General features: G+C 50.6%; 1 protein-coding gene across 1 annotated transcript in view; it reads left to right on the top strand.

Annotated features, from left to right (window-relative positions):
- Positions 1-434: 434 nt before the first annotated feature.
- The window catches only part of DTX4 (deltex E3 ubiquitin ligase 4), a 33,455-nt gene continuing 9,082 nt past the window's right edge, over positions 435-24,807 (top strand). The window contains exons 1-7 of the mRNA XM_051854367.2: positions 435-777; positions 8,674-9,397; positions 15,624-15,685; positions 16,040-16,201; positions 18,165-18,226; positions 19,166-19,318; positions 22,460-22,621. Of these exons, the coding sequence (XP_051710327.1) occupies positions 567-777; positions 8,674-9,397; positions 15,624-15,685; positions 16,040-16,201; positions 18,165-18,226; positions 19,166-19,318; positions 22,460-22,621 (1,536 nt within the window). The 5' untranslated portion in view covers positions 435-566. The remainder of the gene's footprint in view (positions 778-8,673; positions 9,398-15,623; positions 15,686-16,039; positions 16,202-18,164; positions 18,227-19,165; positions 19,319-22,459; positions 22,622-24,807) is intronic.

Raw genomic sequence — 24,807 nt, 5'->3', positions numbered from 1 at the left:
GAGCGGAGCCACAGGGAGGGGGAGCTCTGCCCTCCGCGGCAGCGGCCGTGCGGGGAGGGGCGGGGAGGGGACCGGAGCGTGCCTTCCAGAGCGCGGGCGTGCGGCAGGAACCCACCCCGACGCCTGCAGAGCCCGCGGCGCAACTGGTGCGAGCGCCCGCTTCTCGCCTCGCCGTCCGCCCCAGCTCGCGGCCGCAGGGCTCGGGCCGCGCGCGCCCGCCGGGGCTTTGCTAGGCGCGGGCCTGTTTGCGGAGAGCCGGGCACTTGCATGAAGCGCTTGGACCCCGCGGAGCAGCGGCTGCAGCGGCGCACCCGGGCGGCGGCGGCGGCGGCGGCGCGCGGTCGGAGCCGGGCGGCCCCGTTCTCCGGGCCCCGGTGGATGCGTGGCTGGGGAGCAGCCCATGGGCCGGAGCTGAAGCTGCCCGGGGCGTCGGGGCGCGTGGCGAGGGGCGCGGTTGAGGCCCGGAGGCGGCGGCGCAGGAGGAAGCGGAGGAGGTCGGGCGCGCCGGGCCCGGGAGGCCGGCCGCGCAGCGCCGCCGCCTCCGCAGCCGCAGCCCCGGGCTCGCCATGCTCCTGGCCTCGGCCGTGGTGGTCTGGGAATGGCTGAACGAGCACGGCCGCTGGCGTCCCTACAGCCCGGCTGTGAGCCACCACATCGAGGCGGTGGTCCGCGCCGGCCCCCGCGCCGGGGGCAGCGTGGTGCTGGGTCAGGTGGATAGCCGGCTCGCGCCCTACATCATCGACCTGCAGTCCATGAACCAGTTCCGCCAAGACACGGGTGAGCCGGCCGCCCCAACCCCTCACTCCCGCGCTCCCATTCCCCTTCCTGCCTGGGGGGGTCTCCCGGCTCGACCTGCCCAGTGGGCACTGTGGCGCACAGGTGTCACCGAGAGGTGGTGAGGGGAGGCCCTTTAGGCTCCTGGATCCCCTTAGGACACCCTCACACCACCCCACATATCCCATCACCGCGGCCAAAAAACGTGCGTCCAGATAGTCCCGATGTTGTGATTTATGCAAACCCAGCTTAAACCTAGCCGCTAAGAGCCCCGCGCCCTTTCCGTGCCTCCTTTTAGGGGCTCGGTATCCCCAAGCCTTTCGGTGTAGCAATTCTGGGGCCAACCCAGGCCACACGCATTCCCAGTCCTTCTCCAAGGCTGCCCACACCTTTTCCTGATCATGCTGGACCCCAGGCACCCTTGGGCCTGCCACACACACACACACACACACACACACACACACCCTGTGCCCCGCTGCCTCTGCCCTGCCTGTGTGGGATGCCTTCACACAGCGGGATCCTAGGTGTGCGAACCTGGGAAGGCAGAAGGGATTCCCTGGAGACTCCGGATCCAGTGCAGTGTGGGAAAAGCCACCCCCCTCCCCAGCCTGGAGATTCCGGGGGATGAGACATCCCGGGTGCTGCACTGGCGAGTGCCTGTGCTGTGCGCTCCAAGTGCTGAAGCAACAGGCCAGAGCAGATGGAGAGAGGAGGGGGAAGACGGGGGCTCGGCTCCGGAATGCCTGGCAGGGAAGCCGCTCCCTTTGTCCCTGGAGGGAGGGGGGAGGGGGCGGCAGATTCCTAAGGAAGAACTGTCCCCAAGCTTCCGCTGGACAGCCACAGCCTGTGAGGAACATTCTGGTCTCCCTGTCTTTTTGGGAGAGTCAGACTGCCACTCTGGCCAGCACGGTCCCACTTCCCAGCTGAGCCGCTTTTGCAGGTCATAGCCAAAAAGTGAACCCGCAGGGTGGAGGTCAGGGTGCACGGGGTCACTGCTGGGCTGCAGAGGAGGCCATAGCTGCACTTCTTTGCTTGGTGAAGTGTATCCAGGCAGACTTGATGGCCTGTGACCCGGGTAAACCCTCCAGTGACACCGGTGGGGAGGGGGCTGCTCTGGAATTCTGGCTGAGCTTTCCCAAGAGGCTCGCCAAGGAGCCTGGAAAGGCAGGTGTGGGGAGAGGGAGTGGAGGAGATGACTAGGAGAGCCTGGCGCGCAGAGAACAGCTGTTGGAGCAGGCATCTCAGCCTCCCTGGAAAGCCCCCACATCCTGTGTGCTAATTCGAATTTTCATGGGAAAGGGGTATCTTCCCACCCTCGTGTCCTCATCCTTAGTCACAACTCGAAGCTACGGCTTTGCCAAGGATTCTGCAGACACTGGCCCATTGAGTACAGCTTTCTGGGAAACGGAGTCCAGAAGTGTTAGCATCTGGAGGGGCTTCAACCTTGGTGGGGATGGGAGGAATGTGGAGCTGAGAGAATGAGGAGTGTGGGGAAGTGGAGGAAGGAGAGATTGTAATTGTGCAGCTTGGGTAGAGGTCATGGAGGTGAGTGTGGTGAGGAAGATGTGTGTGTCCTGGGTGCCGCGCCATGGAGGAAGGCTCAGGGAGAGCAGCAGCTAAAGTACCTGATAGGGAATTCCAGTCCTGCTCAACATTTTTAGAAGCAGGTGTTAGTGTGTGGACCACACCTCTGTAGAGTACTAAGAACAGCCCGAGAGATAGAAAAGGCTGGGTCCTCCTCTTTTATTTGGGAAGGGCAAGGGTCTAGTCTGTTGTCTGGCAGTTCCTAGGATGGGCTTGAGTTTTGACTTAAGTGAAATTGGGGAAAACAAAACTGGAGGACAGAGCCGTTTGCCCCAGCTCTGATCTCTTACCTGAGGGCAGGTGATTAACACTTCAGTCTGAGGCTGAGGCTGCGTGGATTTTAGGACAGAAGCAGAGATCTCGCCCTGGCTCTGAGTGTGTTTTACATTCACACTGCTCTGGTTTCACCCACTCATTCCTGTGGTCAGCTGGTCAACCATTCCAAGCACCTTCCTCCTCTGTGCCAAGTTCCGTGCTGGTGCTGAAGGCTCTGGGCTCAGTTCCCAGGAGTGCAGGGTCCATCAAGGAGCTTGTCAACATAGAATGGAATCTCTGGGTTTCTGAGCTCTGTGCCCCCTCCTCTCTCTTCTCCATCAGCGCATACACACACACACACACACACACACACATCTCCTCTCAATGTAGCTCATTGATGGGGCCATGACAAGGTAGGAACTTTATACCACCAGCTCCCAGGCAACCTCAGCCAAGCCCTGGCAATGTTTAATTAAATTACCCACTGTCTCCACACCCCCCCCCCCCCAGCAACAGTTTAAATCTGGGAACCAGAAACATCCCCATAAACAAAAGTGAGCTGGAAGTCCCCTGCCTGGAGGCAATTTCTCTCTCTTTTTGTTGCCTTCTCTATATGGGGACATTTCTTGACATCGGAGCTTTGTCTTTTTAGAAGTTGCTTGCCTGGCTGCCAAGTGAGTCCTCAGCCTCTCCCCTCCCCTGGGCTCCTGAGCCCATCCAGCCTGTCTCCAGGGAGATGGCTGGGAGGTTGCAGACACCCATCTGCCCGCCTCTGTTTTCCCTGGGCCTCTCTCCTACCCTGGACTTCCTAGGGTTCTGAGCTCATTTGCATACTCTTCTGGTCTCTTCTGGACATTTTGGGCTAGAGAATCTGGAAGACAGCAAGGGATGGGGTGAGACAGAGGGGATTGGTCTAGACTACTTCCCAAAGCCTTGACAGGTTCCTCTCTGTACCCACCATCAATTACTTTGACTTGGCTTACTTTTTCTTTCGTGGAGCAGTGTCTGGAGAGTGTTACTTCCACATCACTTCCCTCCTCCCCAGCCCCTTCCCCCCAGACCCCGCCAGGGCCCCAGCAGGGACATGGGGAAGACACATGTCAGGCTCTCATCCCAGACTCACTGCTTGTTATGTGACTGACCCTGAGCAAGTCCCCTAACTGCTCAGGCTCACTTTTCCCCTGGAGAATGAAGAGCAGCCTGAAGATGCCTTCTTTTCCTTTGTTTCCTCTGTCATGCAGATCAGCAAGTGAATGGTTTGGCTCCTGCACCAGTGACAGGGCTAATAGAAGTGGTTTTGTGCAAAGGCGGCTTTTATCCAGCTCAGAATTTCCTGTGCAGGTTTTGCTTCCTGTATGTCTTGAATGTGATGAGAAGGCTTAAGTGGAGGGAGTGACTTTGGCTGAGGATTTGACAGAGATGACTTGTTACAACCCTCACCCCACAATACCCCTTTCCTTGAATGAGTGTAGGAGCGAAGGATGCAGACGTCAGGTTGACCACGTGGTAATTACAGTGTGCAGGAGGCACCGGGTGTCTTATAAAATTGTCATAGGAAAAGAAACAAGTTGAAAGGGGTTACGTTGCTCATGGGTTTATAGCTAAGCTGATTAATGGGAAAGCTGAGATTCAGGACCAAGTGCTCCGTGTCCTACTCCTTCACCTGGTGAACATTTATGGAGTATCTACTTAGTGCAGGCACTGTTACAGGCATGTCGGATATAGCAGTAGAACATCTAAGTCTTTGTTCTCTTGGGACATTTTAGTTGGGGTAAGGGTGCTGGTAAAAGAAGCCTGGGATTTCTTGAGCAGTCCATGGGCTAACAGCAGTGTCACTTGCATATATGTAGATGACATGTCTAAAATTTAGACAATGGCCTCCCACTTCCCAGGAACCTAAACATCTGGAGTGCCTTGGAGTGCAGGTGTCTAAGTGGCTGGGGAAAGTTGATTTTCTTTCTTTTTGGCTTGTAAGCATCTTTTATCCCTGTCCTTTTAGATGTCTTTTCCTTATGTCATTGTCACTTAGGACAAATTGGAACTTGTCCACAGGTCATCTAGTAAATGGTTTTAATTCTAGAGAAGTCCATGACTGGCACCATCGCAAACAGGAGGGTCTCTGAAAAGAACCAGAGAATGGATTTCTACCATCTCTCTCGGTTCTGAGTTCTTCTTACTGTCTCTAACTAGGGTAGTTCTAGAATTGAACTGAATTCAACATGTTTTCTCCAAAGACTGGCTCACATTTTTCTGCCTGCCAATGGCACTATCATTTTGCCACTTTCCCATGGTCAATGCCAAGGATTCTTTGACTCATTCCATCATTCGAGGTCTTGTTTAGGTGCCTGATATACACGGGCAGATAGCATGTGGTTCAACAGGTAAAGTTTAGTGTGTAGGATATAAACCCAGGATGGTCATTCCTATGCAGATTCTGGGGCCTAGGACCTGGAGATGCTGGCTGGTTGGTCTTCATGGTATCCCAACCTACACTCCAGGAGATTCTGAAGGAGGTAGACCTCACTTGGAAAAGTATTCAGTTACTCATGATCAAGTCCTACCCGTTTGTTCTCAGTAGCATTTCTCCATTTTGTCATCTCCTTGACTTTTTCCCTGCCAGCAACCTTCCATTCACCTAGAACCTAATTAACAGAGAATCTGTGGTCTTGCCATTTCTGTTTAGAAAACTCCACTGGCTCTTTGTTGCCTACAAATTAAATGCATCACAGCCTGGCATTCCAGAGCTTCTGTTCCTCGGCTCTAACCCACCTCTCCGTGTTTATCTTTGCATCCTCTATACCCCCAAACAGAAGCCCCTTTATCTTCAAGTATCCCTTCAGAGTTCTCTGACACCCTCCCCACTCTCAGTTCCTCATAATATCCCTGCTACTGAAATGAACTGCCATTTGTCTGTTGATATTCTCCTTAGCATACAGTCATGTGTCATTCACCATCCATTTCTTAGAATGTTCTCCAAACCATCATCACTTCATCGACTCTATCAATATTGTTTGAGCCCTGTACAGACAGCCCAGGCATGGGGCATACAGCTGTTCTCAGACACCTTGATGCTTCCTCTTATGGTGTTGAGTCTAGGAAGGGAGACAAATTAGCCACTCAAATAAATGTGCAAGTGCATATTGAGATACATTTTATCCATGTATATATAAAAGCAGGAATTTGACCTGATCAGGGCAGCCCAGAGAGACTTCCTTGAGGAAATGAGCTTTAATCTGTTGGATGAGCAGTGAAGAAGGTTTCAGAATATTTGGGGGAGGGACCCACACCGTAAAGATGCCCAGAATTAGAGAAATGGTAGGAGATCAAAGACCCGTGTGGCTCAGATGTGAGCAGAGTATGGCAGAATGTGAGGGGGCTGCCGAGGGTGGTGGGTGGAGGGGCTTTCGGTCCTGACTTCAGGGGAAGTCTTGGAAGAGACTTGGGCAGGGAGGGGATGTGGTCAGATTTCCTGCCAACGTGCAGTTGTTGGCTCCTTCTTGCAGCACATTCTGCCTCCTAAATAGTCACTTGCACACTTGTCTTCTGTCCCTGGCTTAGGCTGTGTGCTACTTGAGGAATGCCTGAATCTTTTGTATTCCTGGTGGCAGCTAATGGGTACTCAGTGATACGTGATAAATGATTAACTATCAAAGTAACCAGAAATCTTCAATCAATTACAGCACAGTTCACAGAGCTCTTGTAATTGTCAGACTCTCCATTAGGCACTAGAATGCAAAGAACCACACAGTGGTAACCCCTGCATCTGCTTAAGGCATATAGAAATGTGCTAAAACAAGGGTGTGCATCCAGCATGGTCAGGATGTACACCCCAGAAGTCCCAAAGTTGGAACTTGTGCTGGAAAAACATTTAAAGAAATGGAAGACCAATGGCACAGGACCTGAATGACAAATGGCACAGGACCCAAATGACAAGGAGAACTTCCGTGGGAAAAGATGGCAAAGGCTTGCATTTCCATAGAGGGGACCAGAGGGATAGTAGGAGTGGGAAAGGAGTGGGAAAGTGAAGCAACGTGTGGATAAAAGAATCCCTGTGGCAGTGCAGAGATAGAGGAAGATCAGTCTGGAAAGGTATGCTACAGACATAGTTTCTGGAAGTTCTGGTACAACTCTTTATCATCTAAGGATTGAAACACTCTTGTTTAAAAAAATACCTTTTAAGCCCATTTTTTGAGAATGGGTCAAGTACATTGTGCCTGCCCTGAATAGAGTATGGAATAGTGCTACATAAGCTCTCTCAACTTAATTCTCTCGCCTGTGAAGGATGTTTCAAAGGATTGTCAGAAAGATTTTATGGAGTGGGATATGTGAGAACCATTCTAAGAAATAAAGACTGTGCAAATATGGGTTAAATAGAACCCTCTCCTCTCACATGTACACCCGCATCACCCTCCTTGAACTAAACTTTCTCTGTGCTACCTTCATCCTGCTTAGACATATAACAGAAAATAAATTACAATAATAATCTCCAACTCTTATTGAACTCTTTCCATGTGACAGGTGCAATTTTAGTGTTGTGTATTCATTTCTTCATTTAATCGTCAAATCCACCCTTCAAAGCAACTACCCAGGACCCAAAAAAATGAGGAAACTGAGGCTTAATCACACAGGTAGAAGGAGCAGAGCTTCCCTTGTTGGGCCCAAAGTCCAGACTCTTTGTTCTACAGCAAGTTGACTACTTAGGAAGGAAGTGGAGGCCAACCGTTGCCCCTTCCGCCTCTCCTCCTCCCATCCTGATACCCCCATGTCCCCCAGCAGAGGCCCTGGCACTGAATAGCAGATTGTTCTGCTTCTCCCTTGTGCCTCTGAATGTTGATGTTTTGGGTCATTAACGGGCTTGGAGATGGGGTGGGGGGCGGGTTATGACCCTGCAAAGGCCTGAATAGCTATTGTTTCTTTTCTTCCCCTCTTGAATGGGATTCTGTCCCCAGTCTTGGTGTCTCCCCCTGGGCTAGAGGAGGGGGTGGGTCAGAGGCCAGGGAAGGGTAGCCTTTTCCCACCACTTTGATGGATGAAACTTAGGCCAACAGATGCAGAGATTCCAGCATCCTCGGAGAGCCCTTTCCAGCCTGCCCACCCTGCCTTGAGCCAGGCGTCCTTAGCCTTGATGTTGATACCATGTCTGCGTTTGGATTTGGGGTGGGTGGGAGAGACAAGGGCAACAGCTACTGGATTCGTTCCCCTCTGGTCCTGCTGGTTCATTCCTGCTGTCCCACTGCCCTGTAAGAAGCCTGGCCTCTTCTCTGCCCCACTCTAAGACTGTCAAAATTAAAATGATCCCGTCTTTAGGAAGGCTTGAGCATCTTGAAAGAAAAATGTTAGATAAGTATGAAGTTATCCTCATGAGCATTGAGAATGCTGTGGTTGACATAGATTCAATGTTGGGAAATATGAGAGAGAGGGTTCTCCGGCCCGGTTTCCTTTCTCACGGTAACATACCATTTCTGAAAACCACACTTGTAAACGTGCAGAGAGCTGGCTCCACACCACTGCCTCTGGACTCCTTCCCAAATGGAGGCCTCCACAGTTCTGTTCTTTTCCTTCATATCACTGGTGCAGGTGCATTTAGAGATGGTATTTATGAACACCTACTACAAGTCAAAGGATTTTCTGTGCCTCCATGCCTAGGGCCTGCACATGAGCCCAGTACCTAGAAAGTATAAATATGTATTTGTTGAATGGAATAAGTGCGTTGCATTTAATTTTCCAAAAACCCTGGGAAGGTGTTATTACCCTGTTTCCCAGAGGAGAAAAGGTGGATGAGGGTTCTATGTTAGCCACTTAGTGAATGCATTAGGCTGGAAGCCACACTCCAGACCAGAAGCTCATCCTTTCCACCACCTGCACTGCCTCTCCTTACCTGATTGTTGCTCCATCTGCTTAGAATTATTAAAGGGAGGAGTGTGTCTCAATCAAAGCTGACACTTCAGTGGTCAGCATTGTGCTCGGCACACAGTAGGACTAGTTTATGTCTGCCTGTGATGAAAATACAATTCATTATAATCCAGTGCTGACCCTGACCTCTCTGCCCGTTTCTGGCAGGGACCCTCCGCCCAGTTCGCCGCAATTACTACGACCCGTCCTCGGCTCCTGGGAAGGGCGTGGTGTGGGAGTGGGAGAACGACAATGGCTCTTGGACGCCCTACGACATGGAGGTGGGCATCACCATTCAGCATGCCTATGAGAAACAGCACCCCTGGATCGACCTCACTTCCATCGGCTTTAGCTACGTCATCGATTTCAGCACCATGGGCCAGATCAACCGGCAGACCCAACGCCAGCGCCGCGTCCGCCGGCGGCTGGACCTCGTCTATCCCATGGTCACTGGCACCTTGCCTAAGGCTCAATCCTGGCCTATCAGTCCTGGGTCGGCCGCCTCGCCGCCTGCGCCACCCTGCTCCTGTCCACAGTGTGTCTTGGTGATGAGTGTTAAGGCGGCCGTGGTCAACGGAAGCACTGGACCCCCACAGCCCCCAGCAGCCCGCAAAAACATGCCCCCCTCTGGAGTGGTCAGGCTGTCCTCACCACCAGGCCCTGGAGTCAAGCCAGCAGACCGCACGGGTACCATTCGAGGCCCGGTGAAGACCGCCCCATCACAGGTGATCCGACGACAAGCCTCCAGCCTACCAGCTGCAGCAACTGCAGGTTCTCCTGCCAGCCCCCCAGGAGCAAATGGCAAGACCGGAAGGGTGGCCCTGGCCACTTTGAATCGTAGCAACCTGCAGCGACTGGCCATTGCCCAGTCCCGCGTGCTGATCGCCTCCGGGTAGGTGCTTCCGAGCTGCCTCAGAGCACTTGCTCCCCACAGGGATGAGACATAACTGTCCTCTGGATCCAAGAGTAAGGAGGGGCAGCTGTAGCTGGGAGGGGGCAGGTGCGGTGGACGAGGGAGGGTTTGACATTTGGGTTCCAATAGAGCTTTCCTGTTGCAAGTCTTAGCTGAGGACCCAGACTTGGACTCTGCTGTGCTCCCTCCCTACTGAGCACATAGCATGGCGCCCAGCATGTAGAAGGTGCCCAGTGAGGGTTAGCCCCTTTCCTCCTGTCCCACTGGAAGCTGGCAGGGTGACTCCCAATTAGAATAGCAGCCCATATTTAGGAAATGCTTAACTATATGCTGGACATTTTCTGTGCCTAGTCTTGTTACTCTTGTGACAACCTGATAGTGTAGGTTCTGTTAATTGTTCTTCCGAATCTTCCTAATCATGGAAGAGGAGCTGCCCAGATCCATGCAATGTCTGCAGCCTTTGCCTGCCAGCCCCTGATTTCTTGTCAGCCTCCCAATCCCCCTCAGTCTTCCCTTTCTACAGAGGGACCTGGCCCTTCCTGAGCTGCAGATGGTTAGGAGTTGGCAATCCAGGCTTCCCTGAGGAGACACTGTTTATACTCAGCTGAATCTCTGCATGTTGAGGTTTAAGGCTGGGAGGAGAGGAGCAGGAGGGCACTCTGCAGACTGGGAGGAGTACTGGCTTGTGAGTCTGAAGACCTGGCCTCTACCCTGCCTCTGCTGCTTGGGATAAGGCACAGGGATCTTTGCTAAGTCCAGTGTCTTCCTGTGGCAAATGGAGACACTCAGACTTGCCTTTCCTATCCATGAAGTCATCGTGAAAACCTCCATGAAGGGGTTCACCCTTTGGCAGTTTACCAGATGTAATTTTTTTTAAGATTTATTTATTTATTTGAAAGTCAGAGTTACACAGAGAGAGAAGAAAAGGCAGAGACAGAGAGAGAGAGAGAGAGGTCTTCCATCTACTGGTTCACTCCCCAAGTGGCAACAACGGAGCTGTGCCAATCTGAAGCCAGCAGCCAGTAGCTTCTTCCGGGTCTCCCATGTGGGTGCAGGCACCCAATGACTTGGGCCATCTTCCATTGCTTTCCCAGGTCACAGCAGAGAGCTGGATTGGAAGCAGAGCAGCTGGGACTCGAACCGGTGACCATATGGGATGCCAGCACTGTAGGCGGTGGCTTTACCCACTGCACCATAGTGTCTGGCTGTCTGGCCCCCAGATGTACTTTTGCATCACCCTATTCCCTTACGTTGGAACACTTAGCTCAGAATTAAGTAGATCCACACATGTGTTGCAGTATAGGTTTAGTACCCAGGTGTTGGGCTCCTGGTCCTCTCTGTTCTTTTAGCTAAAGTCCAGGTCCTTGATGTAAGGACAGGTAATGTATGAATGACTAAAGCTCGCCAGATGCATAGGGATTTCATGACTTCCCCTGAGCTGGCAGAAGTATGTGGGTGAGGATCCTGGATGCTTGAACCACACAGCTGCTGAGTCACTCTGCACTGTCACTGTCCCTGGAGGCTTCTCACAGAGGTCCACAGGGATTGCTGTCAGGAAGAGGGGGCTCACGGGCTGGACGAGCACACAGCCTGCACAGCCTGACTTCTCGGGCTTGAACCCAAGTTCCTTGCTGTGTCACTTGGTGATAAATTTTGCTCTGTCTTTACTTTCCCCATCTGTAAAATGGGATAGTAGTAGTCACACCTTCCTTCTGGGGTTATCTTCAGGATTGAAAGAGATACTCAATGCATAGACTGAGCACAGTGCTTGGCATGTAATAAGGGTTGCATGTAAGCAAGTGTCTATTGAATATATGCTATGGATACAGTTGTTGAATTGAAGTCACAGCTGAGCAAGGTGTGACATCCACCTCATCCCAGGCACCCCTCACAAATGCCAGGCTCCCATCCCCAGGGAGGGGCACCAGCTCCCCTCGCACCTCCTTGAGGATTCACAGGGCTTTATGTCTCTGCTTTATTCCCTCTGCCTGCCAGTAGGCTTGGAGCTGGCATGTGGGGTGGAGACCCAGGCAGCGCTTTTCAAAAGAGCCATAGAAACACGGTTTTGTTTTTTTCCCTTCCATGTGTTTTTCTGACAAGGGAGGCCCCCGCTACCCCTCTCTACCTTCTAGCCTTTTCCTTTTCACCTCTCACCACCTCCCTCACCCCACGACCATCTTCCCCTCCAGCCTTTCTTGGCCATTTAATTAGCGTGTTTATTCCTTTTGTCTGGGACTGCCATCCACCTTCTGTCGTGGTACAGTCCCGTCCCCCTCTCTCTGCCCGTGACCTCTTCAAGCAACTTTCCCACGGCAAAAAGGAAGACCGGGGAGGGCGGAGAAGTGGGACGAGGAGAGGGGTTTGGGAGGGGGAACAAAAGATTCTGTAAATTATTCAGAGACACAAGCAGGGAGTTTCTAAAGAGAAGAGGGGGCCATGCAGCAGAGGGCGGGAGTCGCCCCTCTGGCCCTCTCCCCCGGAGTTGAGGCCTCTCTGTGTCCAGCGAGGCCTCCGTTGCCATAGAGACCAGACCATTGTCCTAAGGGGTGGAAATCCACTTCCTCCCACCCTGACCCCGCCACCTCCTCAGTTCTTCTCTTCGCTAAGCTTTACATTTTCGTGAAAGAAATTAGAACCTGGGCACAACCCAACAGAAGGGGGAGGGAGATGGCTCCTGATTGGCCCACAGGTGCTTAGGCCTCCTGCCGCTGAGCGGAGTTGCCTGGAGGATGTGGGAGGCACTGGCTTGCTGTTTTCTAGAAGAGCCCAGGCCCAGGAGTGTAGCTGGGGCCGGACCAGCTGTGCCTGGCGTGGACAACGTGGGATGTTCTCTGAGGTTTTGTTTCTAACCGGGAATCATGGGGGAGGGGTAATCAGTGTTTCCAACTCATCCATCCTAAGTGCTTCCCAGCACCCACTCTACACTTCACACTTGAACCCTGCGTCCTCCAGAGTCTGAGATAAGTGGAAACTGAAAGCAGGAAATGGCTTCATTAAAACCTTCTGTCCCTTGACAGTTGGGAAATAAAACTGTAAACAGTCACCCAGATTTGCCCAGGACTCAGTGACTTTACATAATCTTTCAAGTGGAACCCTAATCTTCAGAGGAACCCCGTGGGAAGACATTTAGGTTGCATTGATTACAGCTGGGGTGTAAACAAAGAGGCTGGGGGGCTCTAGGACCCACCCATGTCAGAGCTGAGCTAGGCTAGGATGAAGAACTTAACCCCAGTGTAGGCTCCTGCCGTTATACCCTCTGTGCTTCATATGCAAACTGGCCCCTCCTCCCTAGGCCCCATGGTCGCCCAGAGCCTGGTAACAGGCCCTCCTACTTGTGGCCTCTCCCCTGACCTGACAGGGACATGCACCTGTCCCACGCAAGCCCCCATCATCTCCGTGCATGCTGGGTCCCCGTGGGCAGGCCCCCTCCCTCTCTCCAGACCTTGCACCGGAGTCCTTGGGCTGATCCGGGCATTGGAACATTTCCTGGTTGACCAGATTGGGTGTGGAAACCTGCCAGTCCAGTTTGTGAGAACAAAGGTAGCTTTTGTCACAGATCACAGCTACTTATCAACTGGAGTGGGGGCCTTGGAGTTGATGAGGGGTTGGGTTGCCTGTGCTGCCCCCTCGTGGAGAGCCAGGGAATAGACCTCAGGAGGTGAGATCTTCCGTAACAGCCTGACCTGATAGTGCTGGCTAGGAGGAGAATTTGCTGTGGGAGGGAACCACGGGTTCCTCCTTGTTCTCGGGCCCTGGGGTAAGATACCATCAAAAAGTCTCTGGCATCTTCTAACCCAAGACTCTCGCAGTTTTATGGATGGAAAAGTTATCTGACTTGGTAAGGAGCTTCTGGCAGTGCTGGGACTCAAACCTGGTTTTCCTGACTACCCTACAATGGTGGGCTTGGTGGGACAGGACACAGAGCCACACAGTCCAGAATCAAGTCCGTTCCTGTTTACTTGGCCCAGTGGCCCTTGTTTTAAATTCAGCTTTCCCTCCCCTCATCTGGGTTTGATTTATCCTGGGGACAGTTTCAGAAGAATAGCTGCCTTCAGTGGCCTGTTGAGACACAGCATTTTCACTTTCTGTTATTTCACACGCTTCTCCCAACTTTGGTGCATATGCCTTTGTCCCTGGGAAGAGGCAGAGGCCCCTACAGGCTCAGAATAGCTGCTACGCCCCCATCCTTAGGGACAAACAGGGACAGACAGACCCACTGCTCAGCCTCAAGGCCCCACCCAGCTCTCCCCTCTCCTGGTGGTGGGCTTATTCTTTATGCTCCAAGTTTCACATTCTCTGCGGGGCAGGGAGGAGTGGATACGAAGACTACATAGACACAGGAGCTTGGCACAGTGAGTGAGTGGCATAGGGAATGGGCTCTGGAGCCAGATTTTCTCAGCCTTGGGATTTTCTTTTAAAGATTTATTTTATTTATTTTCTTTATTTGAAAGGCAGAGTTACAGAGAGAGAGAGAGAGAGCAGAGAGGTTTTCCATCTGTTGGTTCACTCCCTAAATGGCTGCAAAGGCCGGGGCCGGGCCAGGTCAAAGCCAGGAGCCGGAAGCTTCTCCAGGGTCTCCCACGTGAGTGCAGTGACCCAAGCACTTGGACCATCTTCCACTGGTTTCCCGGGAACATTAGCAGGGAGATGGATCAGAAGTGGAGCAGCTGGGACAGCATATGGGATACCGGCACTGGAGGAGGAGGCTTAACTCTTTGTGCCCCACCCCAGGCATGTCCAGTCTGCTTAGCCTCTCTATGCCTGCACTCCCTTGCCTGTAAAAGGTGTTGACAGTAGTCCCTCTTGCAGAGGTTGTTGGAGAGATCAGATGAGCTTATGTGTTGTAAGCAGTGGCAGCCGCTCCTGGTAGGAGGTGAGCTCTGTGCATGTGGTTATAACCTGTAGGTGAAGGGCCTTCAACGGCCCGTGCCTTGCTGTTTCCCTGACACCAGGCACACAAAGTAGGGCTCAGTGTGTGCTGTTCAAATGGACAGATAACCAAGTGTTCCTTTCCCCTCTTTCTTTCCCATAGCAGAACTGCTGGCTCCTCAAGCTGTCTGGCTCCCAGACATCTGTAGCCAGGCCCACCAGCCTCTCCAAGCCCAGCTGTGGGGGCCTGGGTGGCAGATGGGTTGGCCTGTGTTTTCCTAGCCAGCATTGTGGGGGGCCTGGCCGTTCCCAGGCAGCCGTGCCAGCAGCTCCTCTCCGGCCTTGCTGTGTGGCTGGGGAGGAAGACAGAAAAGGGAGGAGGCTCTGCCTGATATCTAAACATCTCAGGGAAGAGGAGAAGTGACAGCTGTTCAAGCAGAGGTTTCCAGATGTTGGGCTCGGGTGTGGTGACATCTGCACCCTCTTGGGAGCTTTGGAGACGGCAGATCCATGGATCCCAGGGTGGAGGGGATCTGGATCTGGGGTTGAAGCTCTGGTGTTTTTTGTTTGTTTGTTTGCTCTTTTTTGGTTTTGTTTTTAAGTATCTTATGTGGTGACTATTTTGTACTCTCATATTTGAGCTTCTTTATTTTTGTATTTCTTCAACCAATACAAATTTAATGCCTACCCAAGCCAGACTCTGAACAAAGTAGGCAAGGATATTTGCCCTTGTAGAGATTAAGTTCCAGAAGGAGAGATAAGAAGCAACAATGTACTTTAAAATATCTAAGTTCCATGGTGGGGAGGTAGAGCAGGGTGAGAAAGTTTGTGGGCCCCCCTGGGGTGGGGGGACGGAGGAATGGGTAGCAGTATTAAATAGGGTGGTCTCAGGAATCTCACTGCGAAAGCAAGATCTGAGCCAAGACTGCAGTGTAGGAGGGAGCTTAGCACTTATGTGACAAGAGAGCATTTCAGTCAGCGGGAACAGTATATACAAAGACCCTGAAGCAAGAGCAGGCATGGCATGCAGGAGGAAATCAAGAAGTGAGTAATATCACAGGAGGCCAGAGAGATAAGGAAATTGGGGTGGGGTGTTGGCGGCCCCTGCAAGGCTGCAGGGGCCTCACTAGTAAGTTGATTTGGATATTGAGTATACACTAAGGAGCCATTCTGACTTTTGAGGTTCTGGGTGGTGGATTGACACGGGCTCTGTTAGGTTTGGCAGGTGTCACCCCCTGCTGCTATGTTGAGAACTTGCTGTATCATCGGTAGGATTCACACTGGCCTCTGGCCCTACTTGTCCAAACTGTAATGTGTCTACTCTTGTCATTCACAGGGTTCCCACCGTCCCAGTGAAGAATTTAAATGGGACCAGTCCTGTCAATCCTGCCCTGGCAGGTAGGAGCCCCACCCCACCCCAACCCCGGGCCAGACTTGCTTAAGGTAGAAACATCAGTCACAAAGCAGGTGGTGAGCAGTTATAAAAGGGAGATCATTTGGGAGTATTTTAGAAACTGCATTCAGCAGATAGGAAGAGTCTGGGACAGAATTGATTACTAAAAGCAAAGCCTGCTCTTGAAGATGAAGGAATGAATGAGTTTCTTGGAAAAGCAGAGAATAGAGCTGAGAATCTATAAATTATGAAACCTGTCAGAAGGGAGGAGGGGAAGAGGTGAAGGGGGAGGGAAGAATCTGGGGAGTCCTGGCAGCCGATTCTTCACTCTTGCCTCACCCGTGCCCTGCCCCTTCTAGGCATCACCGGGATCCTCATGAGCGCAGCGGGGCTGCCTGTGTGCCTCACCAGGCCACCAAAGCTTGTCCTGCACCCACCCCCCGTCAGCAAGAGCGAAATAAAGTCTATTCCAGGGGTTTCCAACACAAGCCGCAAGACCACCAAAAAGCAAGCCAAGAAAGGTACCCGCCTCCTTCCTGCTGGGAACCTGGAGTCAAAGACTTGGCCCCTAGCCCTGGCTCTACCCTTGTCACCAAGTGTCCTAGCCAGGACTTAATTCTGCATCTGCTAAGTGGGCCCAACTAGTAAATTTTTGAGGGTTACACTGAAGTGGATTCTGTCTGGATTGATGGAAGAACATTGAGAAGTGGAAACGTGCAGTGCAAAAAGATAGACATACAAAAAGTGTGGTACAAAGAAAATAGGGAAAGAGGACTTTGGTGTCAGAAATAAAACTGACTGGATCCAGCTGCCACTCACAGGTTGTGTGGGCACATGGAAGCTCTGTTTTCTCATTCTTATATGGGGTGCAAATGCCCACAGCCAGCATTCAGTTGGTATGTCCTGGAGCGCATTGGTGGCATTGGGGAAGTAGCCACTGCCTTGTGTCCTCTAGAGTCTCCAGACCCTCTGGCTACTTGACCCCTCCTTTAAGGAACCCTGCCTACCTGCCCAGAGGCCAGCAGCCTAGGAGTTTGACACTGAAGGACACTGGCTCAGCTCAGCAGCTGGTCTTTCTGGTCGCTGGCTTTGGTTGTTACATGAATTTGTCATCCTCATTAAGCTCCCCCCACCCCCACCCCGCAAGCTTCTTTTGAGGTTGAAATTGGATCTCATGGATTTTGCACTTACCCCTGGGCCTGGCAAGAAATAGATTCTCCATTAATAGAAGCTTAATTCTTATAAGAGAAATAGGACAGTGGGAGAGCAGGGCCTGCCTCCCGGCTTTTGGTTGTTGCATGATCCACTTCCTGCTTTTCAGGTGTATTAACATGTCCTTGCTTGGATGAACTCAGTTGCCTTGCACCTAGTCTGGTAGGAAGTGACAGGATTTCACACTTGCCCACTCTTCCTATTATTAAAATAGCACACAGTGGGCCCTTACCTGGCAGAGTGCTAAAGGACTGTGCCTCCATTAGCTCATCGAGTTGTCGGAGCAACCTTCTGAGGCAGGTGCAATTCTACTTCCCCTTTTTATAAGGTGAGAAAACAGGTGCTTAGAGAAGTTGAGAGCAGCCCAAGGTGTCACTGGCCTTTTTCCCTCTCTGCCTCCCTGCAAGATCCTATTAACCCATCCTCCACCTGGATCTTGAGTTACTTCCTACAGATCCAGCCCCCTGAGAAATCCCCACGTCCTTTAGTTCATGAGGGTCCTTCCCAGAACTTCACCCTTCCCTTGTTCAGGGCGGTGTCTGCTGCCAGTGACAGCATCACCCAGTGCCAAGGAAGACAGTCCTGGAGCTGTGGCTTGGGACTTCCTGGTTTCTGTAAAAAGAATCTCACTTGGGTACTGCGTGATACAGTGAGGTAGGACTTAGTAAATTGTAAGGTGAATGTGGTCAAACTGCCTAATAGGTGTTAATGTGTAACGGTTTATAAAGTGCTCTCATTTCTGTAATCTCATTGGATCATTTGAGCAAGTCCAGGCTTTTTGATTATAAGGAAGAGAAAGCCGCTCAACCTCTCTCAGTTTAAAAATGTTTTTTTTTTCAAAATAGAGGGAAGGGTATCAGGCAGTGACTCTGAGAGATGAGGGCAGGTGTAAACACCATCCCTTGCTCAGATCACCTCACTGGCTCTTCCACAACCCGTCCAGTTGTCCCGACATCCCTTGGTATCACAAGCTGGGTTCCACCACACCTCGAGGATGCCCAAGTTGCTTATGCAAAATGACGTAGACTTTGCATATAACCTAGGCACACCATCTTGTGTACTATAAATCACCTAGAATTATTTGCCATTCACAATACAATAGAGTGCTAGTGTGTTCTCTTTCACATTCTTAGATCCAAATGTAGATGGAATTGCTCTTCTTTTCTGCTTTGAACTTGGCTAATAACTCCTCTCTGTGGCCTACTTCACATGGCCAAGCTGTTTGATCCCCTTGTCTACCTTGGTGGCCCACTGATCCTCCTGTCTCCACAGGTAAAACCCCAGAGGAAGTGCTGAAGAAGTACCTGCAGAAGGTCCGGCACCCACCAGATGAGGTGAGTTGAAGGCAAGGGGAGCAGGGTTTACCTCTTCTGTTAGCCCTGAAGCATTAGTTTTCGGTAGGAGGAGACAGGAACTGTTTTCCAAGCTCTGACAGGTGCAGAGCTGGTCAGACCTAATACTGGACTCCAAAGTTCATGGTCCAGAACTGCGGGTGCACCTTGACTCTGCCCACCTCCCCATTCAGCACAGTGCTGATTGTCTTCTAAACTCCTTCAACATGACAGTCTCGATTTAAGGAAAATTCAGTAAGATAAGCCATGGAAACATGGACTTTATGGAGACTGGTATTTTTCACAGAGCTGACTTGACCCCAAGGGAATATCTGACCATCTCTGGAGACAGTGTTGGTTGTTATGTTTGAGGGGAGAAGGGGGAGGAGATGCTATTGGTGTCTGGTGAGCAGAGATCAGGGCTGGTGCTACCTTTCCATACCATGACAATGCCCATAGGAAAGAATTGTCCAGCCCCAAATGTCAAAAGTGCTAAAGTTGAGAAAGTATGCTATCAATTTATTTAAATAGCAGCCCCTGCAGAACACTTTAAATGAAATTCCTTTGCAAAAGTTCTACTTAGGTATATCTTGTTAGTGAGTTTATCAACAAGCACCCATTGCTTCCATAAGCCATTGAAGGATACCAAGGAAGGACAGTACATCACAGAACTCTGGGGGATTATCATTTAGTTGATCAGTCTAAGGTGACATGTACCAAAACCAGGGATTACTTCAGGAATTTCTCTGTTGCTTAAAGCAAGACAAAGCTATACTTACATTCCTAAAAGCACAGGTACCCTGATCTGTGAGCTTTCTGGAGGAGTAGCCTGAACAGCTCATCTGACCTCTGAGATCTTGCAGGGATCACCAAGGTGATGCTATGGCCTCCCAGGCCAGGTGAGAACTGACGGCCTCTCTGCTCTGTCCCCTCCTGCCCCAGGACTGCACCATCTGTATGGAGCGCCTCACAACTCCCTCAGGCTACAAGGGCCCACAGCCCATGGTCAAGCCTGACCTGGTGGGAAAGCTATCCAGATGTGGCCACATATACCACATCTACTGCCTGGTCGCCATGTACAACAATGGAAACAAGGTTAGTGCTGGCTTTTGGGGCTGCTGCCCCCCCACCCCGTGTGTGTGTGCACAAACACACACACACGCACACACACATAGGGCCAGGGGCCATAAAGTGTGAAGGCTCTCCCTGGTCCTTACTCAGGTGATTTAGGGTGTTTTAGAAGCATCTCAGAGCAATGGGAGTGGTGATCTTGGTTGTTCTCAGCAGGATCCATTATCCACACAATTGCAACCTTGGCCAAAACCTGTCTTCACCTTCCCTCTGTGCCATGCTATCCAACTGTCCCAATCTCTACCTTGGGTGTGGAGATGAGAGGCATATGGGCTTTTGTCCATCAGGGTGACCCATTGTCACAGCTCATTGTTCACCCAGTGCTTGTGGTGAGCATCATTTATACCAGAGTAATGGGTTTCCCCATCTTCCTTCTCCAGGACTGGTGATTCTCATTTATAATTCCATTTTTTGAACAACAATCAAGGTGTCCCTTTAAAAAGACATTAGACACTGTTGCTACCAGATGCCTGATGTATTTCCCACCCTGGAATCCCTCTGTGGGAAGAGGGAAAGGCTGTTTGTGATCTAGTCTGTTAGCTGAGCATGGAGTGGTATTCTGACATTAGAGCTGATTTTTAGGCATCTGGGAGTCTCCTTCCATGGTAGTTCTCTCCTGGAAATGTCAAAGTCATTGACTTGTCTCATGTTGTCTCCTGTGCCTGGAATAACCTTCACTTGCTATCTCTGTGAACTTGAATCCTGCTCTTTCTCCAGGCCCACCTTGGGTTGCATCATCCTGAGATTTCCCTGTTAACTTCCAGCCTCTTACTCATCCCCCAAAATGTCCAGAATCTGGGGATTACTCTATGCGCAGTAAAAATAAGAGAGGCAGCAGACCCATGCGTCTATCTGTGCTTCTTGGATGAGTGACCATGGGCGGGATTTTTCACAACTCAGAGATTACATTTTCCAACTGGAACATGGAGATAAGACAATACCTGCTTTATAGTGTGTTAGTCCTATTATTGTTAAAATTGCTATTTCCTTTGTATTACAACTATAATTCTTGCCCTTCATCTTTATGTAGGTTATGTGGCTCAAGTCCCCAAAGTGCTAACCTTGGACTCTTTTCAGTGTCCCAGAGAATGAGGCTTTCAGGGGGTGTCGATCACTGATGGAGGATCACATTCACTTTCTCAACCCAGGGCTAGATGTCTCCATGGGAACCTTACATTTTCAGAAGTCATTTTGGACTTAAACGGGCTTCTTAGCCCATACATTACTTTTTTGATGGAAAACAAAAATATTCATCTGAATACTCACAAGAAATTTCTATAAACTCTGCCTTTATCTTCATGGTACCTCAAAAATGTTCCTTCGGACACCATCGTTTGCTCTGTTTTTTACTAATACCTTGAAGCATCTGCTTTTATTTTATCAAACACCTAGGATAGAGGAAGGATTTGTGCAAGGCCATGAAGCAAGGGAAGGCCAGAGCCGAGAGCAGGACCTTGTTGTGAGAGCGGTTACCCTGCCTCTGAGCAACTCCTTTAAATGAGTAGAGCTTGAATGGAAATGTCCCTAAATAGCTCAGCAGAGGCTCTCATCTTCCAGAAGAGACGGGGATGTCCCAGAGAGCTTTGGTCCCAGCTGTGCAGCAGCACAGGACACACACATCACTCCCTGCCTGTGTGTGCCTGCCCAGGAATGGGATTTTTGTCAAGTTCTCCTCCCACTTCTCTACCTTCCCTTCAGGCAACACCTCCCCAGATCCTGCTGTAAAACCACAGCTCTTTGCATCCCTGTAGGCAGGATCTCTGTCCATCAGAAGAGCCACCAAGGTGCAGTGCAGGGCCCGTGGGGCTTAGACAGAGCCCCTGGAGCCCTAGCCCTGAGTAGCGGCAAGTCCTTTCATCTTGCTCTGCCTTAGTTCTCTTCCTTGTACAAGAAAGCTGATAATTCCTTCCTGACTGATGTCAGAGTGAGACCTCAATGCCACAAAAAATGTAAACTCTTGTGAGATTTAGAATACTCTAACCATGACATCATTCTCCCCTCTGTTATTGTGCAGAACTTACCCTCTACCCGTCTAGATTATTCTTCAAGGACCATTTTCTTTTCTGTAAAAAAAGATTTGCTTATTTATTTGAAAGGCAGAAGTGACACACAGAGAGAGTTATCTGATTGGCTCCCCAAATGGTCACAGTAGCCAGAGCAGGGACAGGCTGAAGCCAGGAGCCAGGAACTCCATGCTGGTCCCTCACACGGATAACAGGGGGCTCCAGTACCTCTTCGGTTGCCTTCCCAGGCACGGTAGCAGGAAGCTGGTTGGGAAGTGGAGTAGCCGTGACTTGAACTGGCACTCCAGTATGGGATGCTGGCTTCACAAGTGGTGGTTTAACCTGCTGCACCACAACACTGGCCCCAAAGACCATTTTCTTAAAGTCATCCTCATCTGCCACAACCCATCATGCTCAGCTCCTTTCACAGCAGAGACTTCCCAACCTGCATGCATATTAGTCTCCACACAGAAATCAGAGCAAGACTGTTACCATCTAGACCTTCCACATGCTAAATACTTCCTATGGACTGTCTGATTTAATCCTCCCAACAACCCAGTGAGGCAGACTGTTACTTCCTTTGTTTAAGGAAACACAGAGTCAGAGAAGTTCATTAATTTGAGGTCTTGCAGCAGGTAGATGGCAGAGCAGAGAACCTAATCCAGGCAGTTTGACTTCACAGCTCACACTTGGAACCACTATACTCTGCAGCCTCCTGGTTCTGATTCAGTGAGCCTGGTTTGGAGTCCCAGCATGTTAATTGTAAACAGGCTCCCGGGTGGCTCTGACTCGCAGGAGCTGGCCAGTTGCCCGCTGTGTGTTGCACTCCTTTGGTGCTTAGTGTCTAGATGAATGTTGCTGTATCTGCTCCCCGCAGCAGCGAGCCAGTCTCTCCCTCGAAGACAGGGACATCTCTTTCATGTCCCTTAGCAGGAACTATAGGAATATTTATGGAATTTAAAGCAGCTGGGCCAGGTTTCAGGTCTATTGCTCCTTTGGGTTCTTTTGGTCCCGCCTTTATCTCTGGCACCTTTGAGGGCTGGGGAAGAAGACATCATCAAAACTGGTTTCCAACCTGACTCTTCTGGCCTTGCCTTCTCAGGATGGGAGTCTGCAGTGTCCAACGTGCAAGACCATTTATGGGGTGAAGACAGGTACCCAGCCTCCAGGGAAGATGGAGTACCACCTGATCCCCCACTCCTTGCCAGGCCATCCGGACTGCAAAACCATACGAATCATCTACAGTATACCCCCTGGCATTCAGGTGAGCCCACCCTCATCTATAGGCTTTTGCTGCTGTACGTTGAAGTCTTTGCAGCTAAAACATTTTACTGTGAAAATCTCCCACCCATCTATACGTTCTCGCCCCACCATTTCCTCCCTCCATAACCACCATTGTTCTCACTTTCTGATAGCGCCATCGGGGTTCTTTGTGCACTTGCAACAGACATTGCATCCACCCCTCCCCTTTTTGCACAAAGAGTGACATTTTGGGCACATTGTTTTGCATCCTGTATTTTTCAACAAATAATAGGTCTCTCCATGTCAGTGTAGAGAGCTTCCTCATTCTTTCTTATGTCTGTATAATAATCCATTGTATGCATGCCCCTTAATTTATAGTCAACAGTCTACATTTGATGGACATATGTATAGTTTCCAGTCTTTTGCTACAACAAATAATGATGTAATGAATAATCTTATATACACATGGGGGTAGAGAACTAGAATTTCTTTGTCAAATGATATTTGCATTTGTAATTTGATAGCTGTACTCAGCTTTGATATTTTGTAGGCCTTTCTTGTGTCTTTTGATTCATTGACAGTCCTAAGGAACAAATTCAAACACTATTCCTCACAGCTAATAACTCTCAATTTGGCATTTCACACAATAAATTTTTAAAAAAATTTTTAAATTTTTTATTTATTTTATTGATTTGAAAGGGAGCTGGGAGAGATCTCTGAATGTTCTAGGGTGCAGACTGAATTCATTTACTTGGTAAATATTTACTAATTCACCCTCTTCCTCCATCCTATGTGTCTTCTTCCATTTTATTTTTTTTTAAGGTTTATTTATTTGAAAGAGTCCAGAGAGAGAGAAAGAGATATCTTCCGTCCACTGGTTCACAACCCCAAATGGCTACAACAGACAGGTCTTGGCCAGGCTGAAGTGAGGAGCCTGAAACCCCATCTGGGTCTCCCACAGGCGTGGCAGGTGCCCAGGTGCTTGGGCCATCTTCTTCTGCTTTCTCAGGCACATAAACAGGGAGCTGGATTGGAAATGGAGCAGCTGGGACTCAAGTGGGTGCTCATATGGGATGCTGGCAGCTGCATCACAACCCAGTCCCTTGTCTTTTCTTTAACAAGTGTTTGAATGTGGATTATGGTCTAGGGATGTTCCGGGTACTGGAAAACAATAAGCCACATAGAGTCAGTCCTTGTGCCCTGAAGTCTCCTTTGTAGTGGTACCAGAAAGACAAGTCAGAAAGTAAATAAATAAGGTAATTCCAAATAGAACAAGTAATGTGGAGGAAATAAAACAGGCAGCCATAATCGCCTACAGAAGAATTGAATAAAACATGGTTCTTCCTTGAAGGACCGGCCAACCAGACAGGGAAGGATACACACACATCACTAATTTCAGCTGCTGAGCAAAAGTTGATGGGCAGCTTTGATAAAGCCTGGGGAGGGCAGTACAGATGCAGTGCACACATGAGGTCTTCAAAGCCTGACATAGCTAGGTGCCACTTCTTGGCTGAGTCTTCGTTAGCTGGTGATTGGGACAGACACTTGCCCATTCTGAGCTTAGTTGATTTACCTGTTTGGCTGGACACCAAGCATGCAAGGCTGCTGTGAGGATGGGAGACAGCATTTGTACCTGCACAGTACTCAGGGGCTCCACACCTGGTCATCATCCTTTGAATATCCTACTTGTTTCTGTGGGGAGGAGGACTCCGTCTGCCTTTCTGGGAGGGTCAGAGGATACTCTCTTAAAGGGTACACTCTGGTTCCGTGTTGAACGACGTGGAGACATGGAAGACAGAATGCTTAGTGGGAGGTTGTAACAGAGTGGTAAAGGGCAGAAAGTGGGGCTCTCCATGGACAATAAGGAGAAGCAGCATACATCTCCCTGTGGTCAACGTGGCCATTCCAGAGGCTGACTCCTGAGGGTCAGTAACAGGACATTCAGTGCTGCAGTCCAGGGACTACACTGGCTTGGGCTTCTTTGAGGCATTGAGTCATTCAAGTGCTGCCTTCGCTGCAGGGAGCAATTCCCTGGGGGTGAGTCTAGGAGCTGGACAGAGGGAGGGTGGTGATGGCTGTGCTTTGTGACGGTCCTGGCTGTGTATAGCCTTGCTGGCACGATGCCTGCAGGCTGTGAGTCAGCCACACAATGGGCAGCCTCGGGCAGAGCAGAGCAGCCAGGGCCACTTCTGAAGCTGACCTTCAGTC

This window comes from Oryctolagus cuniculus, chromosome 1, assembly GCF_964237555.1.
Source record: "Oryctolagus cuniculus chromosome 1, mOryCun1.1, whole genome shotgun sequence".
Classification (NCBI taxonomy): domain Eukaryota; kingdom Metazoa; phylum Chordata; class Mammalia; order Lagomorpha; family Leporidae; genus Oryctolagus; species Oryctolagus cuniculus.
This window is presented reverse-complemented; position numbering and strand designations above follow the sequence as displayed.